Raw genomic sequence first — 20,173 nt, 5'->3', positions numbered from 1 at the left:
ATAGAAAAAGGTTAAGGTATTAACACTTCTCTTGCCTTTGCGCAGGCAAAGCCTGCTCACGTGCCTCTGCGTGCACCAGTTTTGTTTAACGAAAGGGACAGGCAGCGACAGCAACAATTTAGGGACTACTCAGAGAAGCTGGATGTATTCAAACCCGTGGAGCCACCATGGATTCACTCAAGAGTGCTGAAAGAAATACGCTCTATGTATACAAGTCTGCTGCTCACAATATCTGAAAAACTACAGAAACCATGTGAGGTCTTTGACAACTGGAAGAGGGCAAACATATCCCTCCTTGAAAAGGCAGGAATGATCCCAGCAGCTTGAACTCAGTTTGTGGAATGATCAGGGAGTCCTCCCCTTGGAATTCGCTTTCAAGCACACAAAGGACAAGAAGAAACAGTCAACGCAGATTTACCAACAGCAAGTCATGTTTGACAAACTAAATTACATTCTACAATGGAGTTTTGTAGATAAGGGAAACAGATTTTTAATACATATAAACAGTGTGTGTGCATATATAGAGATATGTTTTCACTTCAGTAAAGCTTTTGACACCATCTTCTGCACCATTCTCATTTGGAACTCGAACAGGTATGTGCTGAAAGGACAAACTGTTGGCCAGACTGAAAACTGGCTGGACCACCAGGCTCCAAGGACCCTGATTAATAGCTTGACATCTGGCTGATAACAAGCAGAACCCTACAGATCAATACTGAGCCCCGTATTCTTCAGCATCTCCTACCAGCGGCCTAGATGATGACACAGAGCACACCCTCAGCAAACCTGCAGATGGCATCAGATGGAGCAACTGACATGACAGAGCTTCAGTCCAGAGAGACATCACAAACTTGATTACTGTTAAACATCATGAGATCTCTCAACTGACACAGAGTGAAATGCAAAGTTCTGCACACATAGTGGGATAATGCCATACCTTAATTTTGGTCAAGTAGCAGCCCTGCTGCAAAGAACCTGGAACTTATGGTGGCTGCCAGGGAGAAGACAAGCCAATAATCCATAGATTCAACTCCTTGCAAGAACATCAAATGACATCCTGGGCTATGTGAGCAGGATGTATCATCAGCAGATCAAAGGAAGTTGACTACTTGGTGATAGCGAGGCCCTAGAGCTCTGTTCTTTCTCTTGCCTGAAATGCTAAACTTCTAATAACATCTAAACATCTAATAAAAAAGGTCAAATGTTTGGTTCCAGCAAGCACCGGAAGAGTCCTACTTAAATACACGTATATACATATACGTTGAAGATAGGCACCAGTTCAGGGTGTTAAACCTGACCAATGTCCTTTCTCAACCTCACACTAAGCTTTCTTGGCACACTAGCATCCTTTTCCATGTAAAAGTAGAATGCATGATGAAATATATAAAATACTTGTTTCCATGCCAGTAAACCCTTGCATTCCTTTTTCTCTTGACTTTCCAGCATCCACTATTGGGAAAATCTGGAAGTCCAAATCTCAGTACTTTTAGTTCATGAAAGCACCACTAGATGGACACCAAAACATTTATTCCTGCAGTGTTGGTTTACATCTGACACTTGATTTCAGTGTGGAAAAGAACACTTACCTTGGTTGCGGAGTAAAGAGTCAGCAGTGGAGTTGGATACATCCCAGCAGCTGAGGAGATATTCAGGATTACCCCTTTTGATCTGAAAGGCAGTGAAGATATATTGTCATGAAACAAAGGAAACATTTTTCACCTTTCAGAAAACTACTGCAAATCAAAAAAAAAAAAAAAAAAGAGCACACCACCTTTAGGATACAATTGAGATAAAGATCAGTTTAAAAGCCTCCACCAAATCCTAATTGGGAATTTACTAAAATGACTAAGCACAATGTAAGTATTCAAGCAGCTGGTATAAATCAGGAACAAGTGCAAGATCAATACAACAAGAGAATCAAGCTCCATACATCTACACACACACAGGGCTAAACTATGCAAAAACAATTGAGTGAAGTGGGCACAAGTCTGAAAAAGGCAACTTCCAAGTCTCAGGCTAAAGGTGGCAGAAATGGTAACACAAGTTTGTTGTGTAGTTTACACTTCGATAAACCCTTTCATCTTTTAAATGTTACTTCATGATGTATCTTCAAGATAGGAAGTATCTGAATCTACTGCTCAGCTACAGAAGTGTTTTAATATAGTACGGAAGATATTCAGTGGAAGACTACAGAAAATTTGTTGTTTTACAGCTGTAACAAGCACTTCTAAAGCATGTGCAGGTACGACAGGAAGTAGCACTCATGGATTTCCCCATCCGTTGACTGATTTTGGGCACGTCTGTAGGTAAAACTAGTCTCAGAAATAAAGACATATCATTTATTGCTAGGTAGAAAGAAGAATTAGTTTTAAAAGCTTCAGGCAAATTAAGGCAAGTACGCTGTTAAGAGGTGCTGCCAGACAGCCCAACCCAGCGCAAGATGCACCTCGGCTTCCTCTTACTAGGTAGGCAATTCAAGCCCGTTTACCTGAGCATACTAGGTATGCTGTGTTTAGTGCAGAGTGAGAACATTCACGCGGGTAGGCATCACGCAGCTCAACTCCTACAGGTACACATACGAGTTCCTCATCGTATTTGTCCATCTAGGTATACCCTATGCCGCTGCTGCCACAGTGATCTAAGTAACCGTCTTAAAAACAGTTGCATTTAAGTGACCATTAAAAATTAAAATAACTCTTGGAAAATCGTGACAACAGATTCAAACCAACATGACTTCTGTCATGATACAAGTGTGAATGAACTCTGTGATTCACCTCTAGAAATGAGACGGCTAACATGACAGAAGAGAATCGTTTCAGTTGTTCAGGGTTTCAAACACCTTTGGCAAAGTTGGTTGTATTTTTCAGGAGTTACCTGCAAGGCTTGGTTGGTGAAATAAGGTAGTAACATGGATCAAAGTATGTAGGATGGAGACAATAAGACCACAAAAATCATGAGTTTTCACAACAGCAAAAGGTTAACAGTGGATGCCAGAAGTTTTTCATATCAAAACAGGTGGTTCTTGTGATATTTATTCACAAGCTCAAATGGGGATTAGCAGTGAAATGAGTATTCATGCAGTTTTTAAGAGATTACCAGATTGGAGAATACTGTAAGGAACTTTTTAAAGAGCTCAGATTGCTATGTGAACAGACTACAGAATGGCAGATGAAAAATCAGTATCAGCAAAACCAACAATGAATATTAAAGAAAATAATGTGAATTAACCACAAACCTTGCAGGACTCTAAATCAACTATCCACTCTCTGGAAAACCTGAACAAAGTCCACAAGGAGTTCTCTTTTGTGCAGCAGTCACTGAAACTAGCTAAAGAACAGGATGGTGGGAGCGGCAGGGACAGATTCATCACCACTGAAATCTTATATTGCAGTCTATGGAACACTTTTATCCCTCTAAATATAGGGCAGAAATATTAAGGACCTGATGATTTAAGAAAGGGAAAAAGAGAAGAAAACCCCTGATAAATCAATGTGAAAAGACTGGTTCTATTTAGTTATTTAAGTGACTATTAAGAGCAACCATGATAAGAATATACAGACTAATGAATGACAAAGATCAAGATCTTGATTTATCCTTTCAGAATACAAAAGAAAGATGACCTTTATTTAAATGAAAAGACTGAAATTTAGATCGGATAAAAGGGAGTGCTCTCCCCTTTTTCAGTCTACTGGAGTACTTACCACAAAACTTAATTGAGGACAAAAGCTTAACGGGATTCAAATAAGGGCAAGCATTTATATGGATAAACACAAGCCTCACACTCAGAAAACAAACTGAAGCTTTAGAAGAGAGGCTGGCATTCAGGCTGTGAAGCACAGGTCTCCCAGTGTCTGGCTAGACTGCAACTTCCCAGCAGCAGTGACAATCATCTAGGTGCAGTGAATTAATGGTCTGACCCAGTAAAGAAAACCCCCTTGGAAACACAACAAATTAATAGCATCCTCTTGCAGAAGCTCCATGTATTGGTCTCTTTGAAGCAGCCAATGCCACTGTGGGTTTTGTGGTCTGGGTGGTTTTGGGTTTTGTTGGTTTTCTTTTTTTTTTTTTTTCCCCTTTATAAAGAAAACAGTCCTTGCCTTAAAAGCTCATAACTTAAAACCTCCAGATAAAAGGAAACTGAGAAGCATGCGTGTAGGGGCAACACTTCCAATTACTCCAATTACAATTTTGCTGCTTAGAGGAACTGCAGAAGAAATATTTTAAAAACATTTTAAGAAGATCTGAAGAACTCTATGAGCATCTGCGCAGCGAAAAAAGGAGATTTTTGCTCCATTCAACTCAACTGTGCAGTTAATGGAAAAAAAAAAAAGTTGGTTAAGTTGAAGAGAGCCAGGCCCACACCCTCACACCTCCCCATCATTCTACCTTAAGTGGTCCAGCTACGGGGAGGCTATATTTAGCCATGTCCCTGTTGCTGTGGCAACCAGCGCCTGCTCCAGCTGCACGCCAAGTGGAAAGAGCAAGCTTCCTCTGTAATGTAATTATGCACTTGCTACTTCCCTGGCAATAAATACCATAGTTTGATATTTTTCTAGAAACAGTCAACTGATTTTTTGTTGCTGCTGATTTTTTTCATCCTCAAAGACATCAAGCCTCGATTTTCAGTTCTAAGAGTCTCCCACCTTAGACAGCAGCCAGAAAATTTACAGAGGAACCACTCATTTAAGTGTAATAGGAAGCTGCAGATTATAAATTGTCACTTTAAGTGTTCAGAGCACAGGAGAGGAGGCCACAGCAGAGAATCTAAATGCCATTACCAGAAGTGGCATTCATCTAATGCTGCTATGTTTATTATAAATAAAAAAGTAACAGACACACCAAGATGCAGTTATGTCTTCTCCTTACAGACCTGGATGCAAATCATGTAAAGTCTGCTCTATTTCTGTATTTGTCTTGTAATACATTTCCATAAAACTAACATTCAAATACGTAAAAGTACGCACTATAGCTAGCTGTAAGATGCTACAGCGTCCTAAGTCACATCTGTCTACTCAACATGCTATTCCCCTTGAACGGGTGAGGAATAATGATGGGATTCCTAGTCTAGGTTTATTCTTAGAGCATGGAGGCCTTTCTTTCTTTTTTTAGTGACAGGACAAGGGGTAACGGGTTTAAATTGAAAGCAGATAGATTTAGATTAGATATCAGGAAGATTCTTCACGGAGAGGGTGGTGAGGCACTGGAACAGGTTGCCCAGAGAAGCTGTGGATGCCCCATCCCTGGAAGTGTTCAAGGCCAGGCTGGATGAGGCTTTGAGCAACCTGGTCTAGTGGAAGGTGTCCCTGCCCATGGCAGGGGGGGTGGAACTGTATGGTCTTTAAGGTCCCTTCCAACCCAAACCATTCTATGATTCTATGATGCCTAACCTGTGGTCCCACATGAGAAATTTATGGTCAGTCCAAAGAGCAGCTAAGTAGAGTTACCATTCATTCATGCCCTTGGATTCATTGGACACCCATGTCCTCCTGTGGTTAAAGACTCTTAGCGGTGTTAATGGCCTGTGAGCTATGACTGTGCAGGCGTTGGCAGCTGCAGACATTGATTCTGTGTGCTGCAAACCCAACTGACTTCACAAAACCAAACAGAAAATAGAGGCTTTTTCAAGTATTTTTCCCTGGCACAGAAACCAAGGCCTTCACTGAAATGGAACTGTCATTTAAAGTGGTTCCTTACATACAGGACAAAGTTCAAGATGTGTGCTTTTTTCTTTATCACTATTAACCTTTTCTTGAACCCTTATCCTTTAGATTCTCAAGGTAATCACATAGTAAGGAAAAGCGAGCAGAAACACAACGTGATGTGCTCAAGGGTAGTCAGAACAAGAAGTCAGTAAGATCCTGGTTTGTTGCCTTTCAAATCATCTTATCCAGGTTAATACGTATCAAAAACATACATAGAATACTCTGAGTATACATCATTCTGTCCTGAGAAGCTGAAGAGATCAACTCTGCCAAATGGGTAACTACAAAATTTCTTCAGACAAAGAAGAAACTGAGGCAAGAAATGGTTAGAGCTTCAAAGTTCCAAAAATTTGTAACACAACAACATTAAATCCTTTGAAAGCAGAATGGGTTTTGTCATGCTGGCATCTTCAGAGGGCGAGTTTCACAAAAAGCAGGTCCCTTTATCTATTAATAATAGTACATGGGCAAGGAGTAACCTTTGACTTACAAACCCTGAGTTGCTACCACCACTGTACTATAATCCTCATCATCTACTCCAGCTTTATTGGGAAATATTAGGCCTCCTGCCACAGAGCGCTGTCTTGAGTCTTTGTTTCTAATTCAAGTTTCTCTACATGAAACACTCACTCTTATCTCCCAATTGTTTAACTAAAAATCCAAGCCTGACGTCACTCTGATGTGCTACTGGTGACTCCCATCACTGACTCCCATACTGGCCGCTAGCTCTTACAGCCTGCACCCACAAAGAAACTGGTTTAGATGTGAAATATTTGCTCTGCATCTGTGCAACACTTGAATAATTGAATCCCGATCTGCATTGAAGATTCCCAGATAGTGAGATGATTCAAGAAATACCGATTGTTTTTCCTAATCTTTGTCAGATTTGGAGGTTTGCCCCATATATACGCTCCTCCTACTGTATTTGTTTGGAGGCAAAGCCATGGTGACTGTCACGCATGGCTCTACAGGTACTGGAAGTGTACTTCAGACCTGACCTAGAGCAACCCCCAGGAAGCGGGTTTAGCATCGCAACAGAGATGGCCAACAGCCTGGGACAGTCAACAACAGTAAGAAAACAGCCTGGAGGAACTACATGGCAACCGTGTGCCTCAGTTTCTCCTGGGAGCTAGCTAGGAAGTCAGCACACGTCTTCCGTGGCGACAGTGGTGTGCATTAACTCGTATTTTAAAGAGCTGGTCTCTCCAATTCTGCTTTTCCAAATGATCACACACTTTCCTCAATATACCTCCTACTGTATAATGAGAACATATTCTTTGCATCCATTTTACTTACAATGACTTAGAGAAATAGCCTTAAGAAGGTTATTCCCAGGAACTGTAACCACCCCCTCAGAATAGCAGGTTGTTGAGTTAGTGCTGATGAGTCAGACGGGCTTTTTAATTCTGTTCTAAAAGGAATCACCACAACAGTGGAGAAGGGAGAGGAAAAATAAAAAGGGAATCGAGTGGAAAAGGCTTCCACCGTCTGATGATTCATGCACCATCAGCGTGACTCACCCAGCATTACTCTGCCATTAAAACATGGAGACTAGGCTGATTAGTCACAGTAATGAATTTTTCAAGAAAGGATTCTCCCCTATAAATAATGATGACTTTGTCTGGATAGTGTTAGCGTGACTCACCTTTCCAGCATGCCGGGCAGCACCAATCGTGTCATCTGCAAAAAGAAAACATTCGTGATGGCTGAGAAAGCAGACACCAGACAGCCAGAGACTGAGGGAAGCCTCCCTTCCTCCCAGAAGCAGCTGCCACCCCCTCCACCCCAACCAAGGCTCAGGGAAGCAGAGACCATACTTTGCGTAGGCAGTTTATTTTTATTCTACCTGGATAACTTGACTCTGTCAAGTAGCGTGTGCACTGAATCTGGTGAACCCATCCAGCTGGTAGCATAAGTACAATAAGAGTAAATAAAAAAAACCACACGTCTTCACCACTCCACAGTACCTGCAGCCTCTAAAGAACATTAAAACACTGGAGGACTACAGTACACCTATGATCTTTCTCTCCCCACAAAAAGCATCTGTCTTCCTCAAGACTAACTAAATTTACCACCTATGCCAAGACTACCTAATGCATTTCAGCTGGGCTTACAGAACCGCTGATTTTAAGTTTAAAAAAAGGGGGAGAAGCAAGAGGACTGAACTAGTGAAGATAAGTTTCCTACATTATGTTGCCTACAGAAAACTTTTAAAACCCCAAAACCACTTTTTTGCTGATTACACAGATGTTTTCACACTGAGGAACAGACAACACGGGAAAGCTTCTGACTGCTCTGGAAGCTCCTGCCTTTGTTATGGCTCTGAGCAATCTATTTACAACGTGGTTGAAGGATTCTCCAGAGCAGTAATCCTCAACCAAGCTCCTCAGTTGCAGACAAAGCAGCTCTGACAAGGGAAACAAACCAAGCATTCATCCAAATTTTGAAAAATCTTTAATTAGGGTGAAATAGTTAATTTCCTACTACTCATTACCATCCTAAAATATGATTTAAATTCAAAATTTCTGCCTTTAAGATATAATGTCAAAGTTCAGCTTGTGCCAAATACTAGCCTGCCCCCAACCAACCCTGTTAATGTATGTCACGTCACTGACACCAAAGACAGATCAGACAAGAAATATAAATTGTTACCACTTTTCACATCTTTAAAAGGTGTCCCAACAAAGTTCTTGAGATCACAGTGAGGAGGGAGTAATAAAACACTAATGGCACCAAAATGTAATGGTATTCCCACTGATACCAAATTACCCCGATAGATTAACACAAACATTTGAGTAGTATAGAAGGGAAAAAAGCCCACCACACACACACACAAAAGAAATCAGCATATACAGGAGCACAAAACCCCTGTAACCATTTCTATTGCAAAGAAACAAATCTTTATTGTAGCAAGCTGCCCTGTTACCATCACCACTGCATTAGTCCTTATATAGGACTGAATCTGGGTTTGGAGTTATTTGTTTTTAATTTTAAATTATAAAACACACCCTTTCAGGAGTAAAGGAGAAAAATCACAAAAGAAAAATAATTCAATAGATTGCAGTTGACACACAAAGAAAATGGTAGTGAAGGGCTGTGTTTTGTATTTTATTGGCATTTCTCGCTTAGAATATATACCGCCATCAGCCACGCTGCGTAACAGCTTCGATAAGGGACTGTACAGGCAGGAGTTGAGCAGACTTTACTTCCATGAAGTTGACATATTTAATGCTCAGCACTGCCCCAGACTCACACTAAGTATTCAGAGTTGGTAAACATCACCAAGCTAAACAGATCTGATGCACCTTCAAAACAACCTCTAATATTAAGTCTAATTATACATGAGCTTTTTAATACAGTAAAGCTTCAAGAGAGATGTGGAAACAACTACTTCTTTTAATGTTAAAGGATAACAGTACCTGAAGGTACCTGAAGGGGCCGACAAGGAAGCTGGGGGGGGACTGTTTACAAGGGCCTGTAGGGACAGGACAAGGGGTAATGGGTTTAAATTGAAAACAGGGAGGTTTAGATTAGATATCAGGAAGAAATTCTTTACGGAGAGGGTGGTGAGGCACTGGAACAGGTTGCCCAGAGAAGCTGTGGATGCCCCATCCCTGGAAGTGTTCAAGGCCAGGCTGGATGAGGCTTGGAGCAACCTGGTCTAGTGGAAGGTGTCCCTGCCCATGGCAGGGGGGTTGGACCTGGATGGTCTGTAAGGTCCCTTTCAACCCAAACCAGTCTGTGATTCTATGATAAGAATGATTTGGGCTGATTTTAAGACTAGTTCAAGACTGGCAGATCTTTTATCTGGTGCAAGCTTTATGATCTCTCCCACAGATCCCCTAGCAAAAAGCAGCATACTGTTTCTTGCCTCTCAGGGTAGCGTAATGCTGCGTATCATCTCCATACACTGACACGTGGACCGAAACTGCCTTCACTTCAGCAACCCATAAACGGTCTGAAAAACCAGTACAGGATGTCCCATTGTAATGCAGAGAAGACCCCATGTTTGAAACTTTGTCAAATGCATTCACTGTCTAAATCCAGACTGCAACCACCAAGCAGCTCTAGCAGCTTATCACGAACATGCTGTTACTACTGCTATCCCAACGAGAGGGCAGAGAAACCTGCTACTATGACCGCTTGACTTACATAAATTTAAAAAAAAACCCAAAACAACTAAAAAGCCACTGACAGCTGAGATATAGGTACACAATTCATGTAGAAATGAAGCCTTTCACCACCAGCTGTCTTAAATAGTCTGTTTCTGAAGTTCAGCTGGACACGCCAATTTTTTTTTTCCCTCCACAGAAAAACACAGATGGCAAAACTGAATTTCATACTCAACATCGCTTCCATTTGTTTCCCTTAAAACTAATATTTTAAGGGAATTTCAAATGTCTGAAATAGGGCAAAACTGTTTATCCTATCTGTATTTTTACATCTTGTGATGTGTGAAAAGGGATATATGAATATTAAGTATCTTTACATACAGAAAAAAACCCTGGTTTTTTTTTAAGAATAAAATAACAGAAGGCAGTTCTCTGAGTCAGTCTCACCTCAGCCAGCCGAGTCCACACTTGCCCTGCCAGCATTTTTCTAATAGTGCATCCCTCTTCAGGTCTGGCAAATTTTTACATTGTACGCACACATAAAATATTCCCAGCATTAATTAAAATAAATCCATCTATAGCAGAAATGTAGTTTTTCCACTAATAACAGTGTCCAAAGGTGGTTGTCTGATTCACATCCAAAATAGCCAAACTGGCTAACACTCTGGTCTTCAATAGCTATAATCTCAGACATGTCATTATGAAATAGGTAGTTCAGCAACAAATATCTAGAATTGAATAAATATCTCCCAGATGAAGAATCCAAATTTTAGCTAGGTCTTATTTACAGATGTACAGTTCTGTAACTGGGTGTATTTAATAAATGCCGAAGAATTGCAAGTCTGAGCCTATAGGAATTAGCATGTAGATTGCCAGACAACTCCGTGGTAGTGTATGTTTCCCTGAAGGCAATGCAATAAAGGAAGAAGTGGCAGGAAACCTAGAGGAGAGGCTGGGAACTACCCTAAGAGTGTCTTCAGTTGGCGGTTAAGGAACTCACTCGGGCTTCCTTCACAAAACCATTTTTCTGAACAAATACTACTTTCCACAGAAATAGCAGTGCTGCCGTTGAAAACATGAATGTACCCCCAAGATTCCAAAGGCTCAGGTAATTCAGACCAGTAGCCAGGCACTAGACTATGTAGAAACTGCCAGCTCATCCAAAGCAGACTTTTTTTCTTTCTGAAAGTTTGCATTAGAGCAGAGTGAGAACGTGTGTGCGTCTGAGGAATTTGCTCTGGACAGTCTTCCAACATCAGAAGTTGTTAATCTTCCATATTTTATATAGTTTGGCAAAAAGTTATATTTATCACACAACCATGAAGCAATAGTTGTTGAATTTTTTCACTTATTTGTTTTTTTCCAATGATTTCACATATACACATAATGCTATCATAGAGCAAGGTATACTTCCTTTGGTTCGGAGGGCTGCATCATTTCTGAGTCAACTTCTTTCACATCTAACCCTCCAGCTCCTAAATTCCAGGATGCTCACAGCAAATGGCTAACTTAAGGTAGAGATTCATTACAGACCATTTTATTTACCTTTTACAGGCAGCTACCATTTCCTGATGTCCATTTATCTGCAACTGCATTTACTACACGCCTGGCAAACGGTGGTTGCATTGTCCATTCTTCCTCACCAGACCTGCCTTCTACCTCGTAATTTTGGAAACAGTAACACCGCATTCAGTCTGAAGAAGCGGGGATTCCTACTTTCAGATTCTAAAATGAACAGCCATATGGCTAGATTTATGTTCTAAAACAGATGTTACATTTAAAAGCTCCTATTTGAGGACTAACAAAGGGTTACAAGTTATAACCATATATATTCCAGTGTTTTCAGAAAAAAAATATCCCATTCTTAGCGATCACCGTGTTGTAGTCTTTTCTCACTTCAATCCAAGCAATAGCTCTTGGAAAGAATATTAAATTGTAAAGTTCTGAATACCTTTCAAGTGATATTCACTCAAACCACTAAAAAACAACAGGAAGGTAAATATTCAAAGCCATCCTTCACCTCTTACAGGCCACACAATTGTTACACAAAGCCAGGAACCTGACACCACAGTTGTATATTTAGAGACAAATCTAGATACTGTGGTATGATGTTACAACTGCAAGTCACTCTTTCAATTTCCAACACGTATAATGATCTGTAATTAAGCCTATGCAAATACAACAAAGTATGAAGCTAGAGAACTTGCATAACAAAGTAGAAAACTTGTCCATCTAAGAAACTTCCTTCAGATCCCATTCACAAAAGAGGGGGTGTGCGCTGGCAGCCCAGAAAACCAACTGTATCCTGGGCTGTATCCAGAGAAGTGTGGCCAGCAGGTCGAGGGAGGGGATTCTGCCCCTGTACTCTGCTCTTATGAGACCCCACCTGGAGTGCTGCGTCCAGCTGTGGAGCCTTCACTATAAGAAGGATATTGACCACTTGGAGCGAGTCCAGAGGAGGCCACGAAGATGATCAGAGGGCTGGAGCACCTCTGCTATGGGGACAGGCTGAGAGAGTTGGGCTTGTTCAGCCTGGAGAAGAGAAGGCTCCGGGGAGACCTTATAGCACCTTCCAGTACCTGAAGGGGCTACAAGGAAGCTGGGGGGGACTTTTTACAAGAGCCTGTAGTGACAGGACAAGGGGTAACGGGTTTAAATTGAAAGTGGGGAGGGTTAGATTGGGTATCAGGAAGAAATTCTTCACAGAGAGGGTAGTGAGGCACTGGAACAGGTTGCCCAGAGAAGCTGTGGATGCCCCATCCCTGGCAGTGTTCAAGGCCAGGCTGGATGAGGCTTGGAGCAACCTGGTCTAGTGGAAGGTGTCCCTGCCCATGGCAGGGGGATTGGAACTAGTTGATCTTTAAGGTCCCTTCCAACCCAAACCATTCTCTGACTCTACGATTCTATGAAATTATAAACAACTCAAAGAAACATAACTTTTTAAAAGATCAGCCACTCCCTGTGGTGCACCCATTCATGTACAAAAACATCATTGCAACCTAGAGTGCCTGGGCAGAGGAGGATTCACGCAAGTTCACAGATGAACCAGCTGGTTAACTATTTGTTAACTGACACCCTGCCTATGCAACACTCACCTGCAGACACCACAGTGAAAGAATTAAGGAACTGTAGTCAAGCACTGATAGTTAAATTGATTGTGAAACCTATTCTCAGCATCTATCATTTTTTTTTCATGTGTCTCTTGAAACAGTGACTCCTTAATGCAGCTCATACCCCAAGCTGAACAAGAAAGGTTTGTAACAACTGTCAAGTAAACCTGATGTCAATTAAATTCTGCTGAATATCATAAAGTAACCCGTGTGGCAACATCAATAACCAGAAACAGGCATGGGACATACAAAAGGAACTATGTAAGATGATTGATGCAAGCCCTGCTCCTTGTGACTTTCCTTTGAGCAACAGTTTTGGGAAAGAAAGTTTTCCCTGTTTAGAGCCACAAACTTTCAGAGTCCAGTTTACATGAGAAAGCTCTCAAAATAAGCATATGTCCCCCTGCCCTTTACATAGGAAAAAGACTACTCAAATAATAAGGCTGAACTTTCTCTTTTCAATACTTATTTGTCTCGACCCCAAAATCTAGAAAAAGCCACCGAACTCCAGGATTTCCTAAGTTTCCCCAAGTTACTTGTACTTTGAAGAAAAATCCCCAGTGCTCCGCTGACTATTGCTGAAAGGGATTTATCACAGCTAAATTTGCCTTGTTCCAGTTTCCTGTGTATCCTGCTCTCAGGTTCAAAGTCAGCAAGGTGGGAAACCGCAGCATTTAATTTCTCCCTCTGGACCATTTGAATGCTCTTCATGACCACCTTCACAGAACACTTGCTCCTCTTCCAAGCGTTGGCAAATGTCCCTCTCTTATATTATGTACTTGGCTAAATCATCATCCCCCCTTTGATTATGACTTTGAATATAAATGTAAAGAAACCTCTTGGCTAGACTGGAATACACACACAGAGTGATCTCACAAGTCAGTGTTGCCACTTCCCTCAGAATTATGTTCCACTTACTGTGATCCTCTCCAATGCACAGCAAATACAAAAATTCACATAGGGTTGTAGCAGGGCACAAGAAACTACCATCTGATTTCTGGTAAGGTACCCTCACAGACACCCTATTAGGCTGCACTACCCCATTTGAACACTCATGGGAGAGAGAGATGTCATTTCCTACTGTCTTTCAGGATTATACTGCTCCCCCAGGCTTTTCTCCTTTCTATGCACAGGTCCGCAAAAGAATATTCCCCCTCTTTCTTAGACACACTAGCTTCTTCTCCCCCTTTCAAGTACATATCTGTTCTGGGTTTTGTTGTTGGGTTGGTTTGGGGTTTTTTTTCCATAAAATCAGCTTCAGACTTCATAGGTAGAGGTCTGTCCTGCCTGGGATTTACGACCTGGTATAATTCACCTCTTGCTCCTCTTCCACTAAGAGGGCAGCTGACACCAGACCTCCCACTTCAACACAAAGTATTTACGTATTTTGAAGGCGTAAGTAAATTATAAGCTTCTCAAATATGGTGATGATAAAAATCCTCGATCTTGTAGACCTATTATCCCTTTGTATTTGACGCTCGGTATAAAATATAAGTAAGGTGATCAAGGTGAAGATTAGCACAGAGGCCAAGGCATGTACATACATGTAATTTACTCTCCCCCACCCTCTGTTAATGCCAATTTCCAACCGAGGCCTGGCCTGCAAACCTAAAATTTATATTCCCCCACAACATAATAGCTTGCAAACCAATTCAGCTCCTTGCTTAATCAACCGCTAAGCCAGCGCTCCTTCAACTATTTAGTCCTACTCATTTTTCAAGAGAACACAAGTTTATGCCTCGCTCCCAATGCAATTAGCACATTGCGATGCTGCAAACAGGAACAACGTTCCTTGCTGTTCCTTACAATACAAAGTGTCTCTTGCAGCCTCCAAAGGAGAAAGAAGGGCTCCCTGAAGTATGTGAAACTATTCTGTATTCTCATTACCTACCCATTTTTCCACTGGACAGCAAGTCTAGCATCTGGTCTTGGCTTTCAGGACATTAACCCAACAGCCAAATCAGGTTTAATCATTTTTCAAGTGAAATCAAAGGCTGTGGCATAAAAAGGTGAATTAACACAAGGAAGATGCAGTGGATACAGAGGAACTATAGATGAAAACTATACAAAGCAACTATAATTTTGGCTCTTCAACACTTACTGGTTAGTGAAAAAACACAAGGCTTTTCACCAGATATTTTAATCAGTGTCCAAAATGTTTGCATCTCAAAATGCAATAAGCTATCAAAAAATTATAATACAAACTCATGCTACCTGAACTGCCACCCACAACCATTAAAGTTCTGCTTTTTAAATGCCTCCAGAAGCTTGACATGAGAGTATGACAGGAACCATGAAACGTCACATATACTCTGTTTTCTTCCTCATTTATCTATCAACTCACTTACCTACCTATCAATTCTTGTATCAGGCTGTATTGTCTCAAGTTTTCCTGAGAAAATACCACAAACAAAAATTCTTCATTCTATTTATGGCATCATCAAGACCCAAGGCACTCCTTGTTTTGTGTATGAAGAACGGAGGAACTCCTGCACTGCACATCAAAATAAAAATGCCACATTTCCCAGAGAGCTTAAAAGGAATATACTGTGGCTGTGGAGGCTGGGTGGTCTTTGGTCACGTTTTTTTACTAGTATTTTCCAAGATGTGAGATTTCCAACATACTTTGCATAGTTTTATGCAGCTTGTCTTCCGTGGTGTAAAGGGGGCTTCGAAGGCAGATCACAGTAATTATGCTTTATGTCAGACTGACCCCAAAAATTGCATCACTGTGGGGTTCATGGGTGACATAACCCAACAGTGCTCTAAGGACATGATGGGGGCTGGCAGCATGGAAAAGGATTTGGGAAAGACACGTTTAAGAGCTTTGACAGGAAACAAATTCTCAAACATTAGGGAAAATTTTAGAGTATTAGATCCTTTACAGTTAGGAAAAATATTAAACATCATGACCAACTAGGCCGATAATTTATCCTGTGAGGTGAAGATGGGGTCTTATTTCTCAGTGCACCCCTTCTTACATGCTGCGTATCCCCTAGGATATCCAATGAGGTGCCCAACAAAGAAGTAGATGTGTCAAACAGTAAGGGATGAGCATCACCCTTCGAAAGTGCCTAGACCTGTGGCAACAAAACAGACTTTACTGTCTCTGCAGAATCAACCTGTGCCGAAGGTCTGGACTTTCCCACTTCAAGCCTAAGGAGCGTTTCAGCCAGAACTGAAGTGGAGGTATTTGACGTGTGCCAGAGGACTTATGCTGGCTAACATAGGTGTTGCTGATGGTCCATGCTGCAGGTTACTGAGAAGACAGGGGGGGGTCATTATCTTTTAAGCACTGAGGAAGTTTGGTCCAAAAGGCAAGGAAGAGGATGGCAATGCTCCAGAAGACAATACTAGACAGGTCATGTGACACCTCTGATGGGGATCTGGAGATACTGTGAGCAGAGACTGAATCAGTACTAGCAAGACCTGGTCTGCCTCTCCTTTACCTTTACCTTTTCAGCAGACCCTTACGTTCTTGCTTAAGAACTCTGTGCTCTCTTCCATCCCCACATTCACATTTTTAATCAGGCAAGAAGGGAGAATATTGTTGGTTTTTTAAACACACATATGCCTGGATAAGAGATGGTATCAGCCTAAAATAGTGAACTAAATATTCAATGGATTACATCCCCCCAAAAAAAAAAAATCTAAGTGAAAGGACATACTGACTGTTCCTAAAATTATATTTTCCTATCATGATTCTCTAGTTCTATGGGTTCTCCTGAAAAAATGACTTACAGATGGTACATATCTCTAATGTGCTCCTCTCCCCAAAACAGTAAGCATCTGGCATGCCTACTGTTTAATTACACAACAGGCTTATGCAGGAGGAAACATTTTCAAGCCTGGAAGCTTATGCTCAAACTCTGATTATACCCAGTAGCAGGAGCTGTTCACAGTCAAGAAAAAAGTTTTCAAACAGAAGGAAAAACACTAACACACAGCAAGCCGATCTTCAGGAAGTTTTTATACGTGTGAAGACAACCACATTAGAATGTGAAGAGGCTGACAGGATGCAAGTTTTACAAGAAACTGTATGACGATTTTGTTAAATTGTTGACCACCACTGATCATAAATACGATGACTCAAGCCACAAAACAGCGCTAGTTTATTCTGGAAACCAATATAATCTGGCTGCATCTCTGGAATTTTAGGTTTATATGGAGTAAAAGTAGACCTCAACTATTATTCTACCCTACCATCTCCAGAAATATGTATTAAAGTAGTTCATCTGTAACTTTTCTATTCTAACAAAATGCTTCCAGGAAGACTGACACCTCAAATTCTTTAATCACTGAATATTGCACTCCCTCTGCTGGCACAGCACAGATCTCACACTTTAGGAGAGACATCTGATCACACTATTCTGTAACTAAGAAGTTTAATGCATTTCTTCAGATTTACACCTCAGGTAGCAATTTTACCATTTAAAAAAGGCTGCAAAATTACTCCCATAGGAGAAAACCTTCAAAGGTGCTCCTTAATAACTGACTTCTCTGATGAAATCTCCGAGTGCAACAGGACACCATGGGCCACGATCCTTCTCTGCCAACCGAGCCTGTACTCGTCACACTAGCAGCTTCTCAAGGCTCACTGTTGTAGCATTCCTAACTTTGCAACAAGTTTTTTAAGATGTCAAATACAGCACGCAAAGTGAGACAGCAGCACCAAGCTGACATTAACAATCCCATTCAGTCACGCAACGGTTGCGTTTTCACTGTTTGCCTGTGTTTTAATAAGGTGTGAAAATTTTAGAGAAGCATTGTTTTGAGAGGTCCTGTGTCTCTTCCCCCAGAAACAGAACAGTTTAGACGCCCCAAGAGCATGGTACTAGATGAATTTAGTACTTGACATAATCAGAACAGCTGCAAGAAAGTCAAATCTTTTGAGCCAGCATCTAATATTTTGGCTTTCAAGCAAAAGATGAACCCTCAGGTAATAGAGATGCAACTTTTGTAATGTGTTAGAAGGGAAAGTTAAGGTGAATAACAGTGAATAATCACAGGGAGTGAGATTCTTCATATAAGCAAGACATGTAAGCAGCTGCTATTCTCTCTGCCCCTTAAAAACTCTGAAATACTAGAATGAACATCTTATTTTTTGAATGGGTTTCATGTTAAGAAACAAGGGAGCAGCCGTATGTTTTAGCCTGAAGTCAGGTTGATCTCTTCTCAGCGAAAACTTATGTTTCAATATCAAAAAGGAATGGTACCTTCACTTCAAAAGTTAATGCACACTTCTGTGAACTTGGTTTTTTTTCTTGCTCATACATTTTGCAGAAAAATATTACGTGCCTTCTCAGAGTGTACAAAAACCTTAGACGTGCAGAGATTGCCCACCCCAAGAAACAACAAGTACAGGGGGAGAAGAATGAATGATTTACAAGAAGGACTAAACCAATAAGCATGAAGAAGCACCAAGGACTGTTTTTTGGACACACCCTTGCTCTTCCAATTAGCTAATATGTATCTTTGTGTGAAATGTAATTTGTTGCAATCAGAACAGTCTGATATGACAGTCATAACCTCTGGGTTATTCCAAGATGAAAAATGAACCTGTGGTCCAACAGGTGATAGTAATTGCTTCAGACAACTGAATGTCAATTGTTTTCAACTAATATATCGTGAACAACTGTAACGAGGCACTTACCTTACAAACAGACATGATGTTAATGTTGACCATTTTGTCGACTGTCTGCAAGAAAACAAAGTTTTGGGTTTTGATCTAAGTTATTTGATCAATATTCACCCACCCTCTGAGTTTAAGTGCCAGGATAAATTAAACTTTACACTACACATCCACCTTTACTCCTTTGCCTTCCTGCTTAAGTATCAGGAATAGTGACAGTCTTTCTAAGAGAAGTCTGTATATTGCTCTGGTCAACTTTTATTTATGATTAGGGAGTCATACTAATACAGCACACCACAGCTGTATCACACGGACACTCTATTTCCTTAAACTACTTGCAATATTTATGAACATCAATAAATTCTGATATTTCAGACATGTTCATAAATTAAGGTTTCTATTTTATTCTTTACCTTTTGATAGCAGTGTTTTAGTGACTTCAAGTTTATTCCTCAGGTTTTAAAATGGTATTTTTTTTCTAAATACTACGAATCTTATTGGAAAGTGAACCAAGAGACAGATACATTTACCAATACTTAAGCAGAAAACACAAAACCACAGTGGATACAGTGAGCTACAGGGGTCTTGGAAACAAAACCATGCACCAGTGAAATTGATCATAATCAGAGTTTTCCATGTACCCAAGATTGTCCTTACATTACAAACTAAAGCAGTCGTAATTTAAGTTTCATAACAGTGTTATGGAATATGCAGCTTCCATTCATGAAGTTGCTTGCTCCCCTTCCCTTCAGTCACTTAAGAAATCCCCCTCGAGCTAAAGCGTCTCATGAACAACAGCCAGATGAGACTACGGACAGGAGTGGAATTCAGACACTGACCCCAGCACATCTGCCTGAAATAGAAATATAAAAAGAAGCAGCAGGGAAGATGATGTAAAAAAAGCATTTAGTGCTAAGAATGAGAACGCTAGAAGGTCCCACAAAAGCACTTACCATATCCAGGTCTGGAACATCAAGAAAATATTCAGGATAAACATATGAAACGCCCACGTTGTTGACTGAAACGAAAGCAAGAAGTTTTAATTAGATCACTTGGATGCCATCTGATTTCTCATGCTCTGATTAAAGACAATTTTCAAGCAAGGCTCTTAAAATGGTGCATTTAAAACCTTCTAACCCCTTTCGCCAAGTTTCCCTAACTGTAAATATACCTGCACACGGAAGCGCGGTGTGAGAATGAGTACACATGCCTTTTTAAACGGGTAAATGTTACCCCTCCAACTGTTTAAATCCGGCGAATTCAGCACACCGTACCCACCTTCCACCGCTTTTCACAGCGCAGGGGAGGAACGTTTCCTCTTTTAGGGATGTCACCGGGCAAGTGCACGAGCGACATTGCCACGACAGCGCGTTCTGCGACCCTGCGGAAACGGGGTCTGGGGCCAAAGCAAAGCTCTCCGCGCCTGGCAGGGCACCAAGTGAAACTGTTTAACAGCTCTTTTTTAAAGAAACAGACAAGCAAGTAGATGCAGAGAAGCAGCGTACGAAAAAAGCGTTCTGGCAAGTCTCCCCCGTGCTTCTGCGGCCGCTCACTCCCTTCCCCGGCCGTGCCCAGGGCTGCAGTCGGCGGGGCACCGGCAGCGCGGCTCTCCCCGGG

The 20,173-nt window shown here is 41.2% G+C and overlaps 1 protein-coding gene across 1 annotated transcript in view; it reads right to left on the bottom strand.

The window, feature by feature from the left end:
- The window catches only part of HSD17B12 (hydroxysteroid (17-beta) dehydrogenase 12), a gene marked incomplete at its 3' end in the record, with an annotated part of 30,262 nt that extends 10,687 nt beyond the window's left edge, over positions 1–19,575 (bottom strand). The window contains exons 1-4 of the mRNA XM_010150679.1: positions 19,506–19,575; positions 18,578–18,618; positions 7,348–7,382; positions 1,587–1,668 (exon numbers count right to left, since the gene is read on the bottom strand). Coding sequence (XP_010148981.1) covers positions 1,587–1,668; positions 7,348–7,382; positions 18,578–18,618; positions 19,506–19,512 — 165 coding nt within the window. The remainder of the gene's footprint in view (positions 1–1,586; positions 1,669–7,347; positions 7,383–18,577; positions 18,619–19,505) is intronic.
- Positions 19,576–20,173: the final 598 nt, after the last annotated feature.

Source organism: Eurypyga helias, unplaced genomic scaffold (assembly GCF_000690775.1).
Source record: "Eurypyga helias isolate BGI_N326 unplaced genomic scaffold, ASM69077v1 scaffold21204, whole genome shotgun sequence".
NCBI lineage: Eukaryota > Metazoa > Chordata > Aves > Eurypygiformes > Eurypygidae > Eurypyga > Eurypyga helias.
This window is presented reverse-complemented; position numbering and strand designations above follow the sequence as displayed.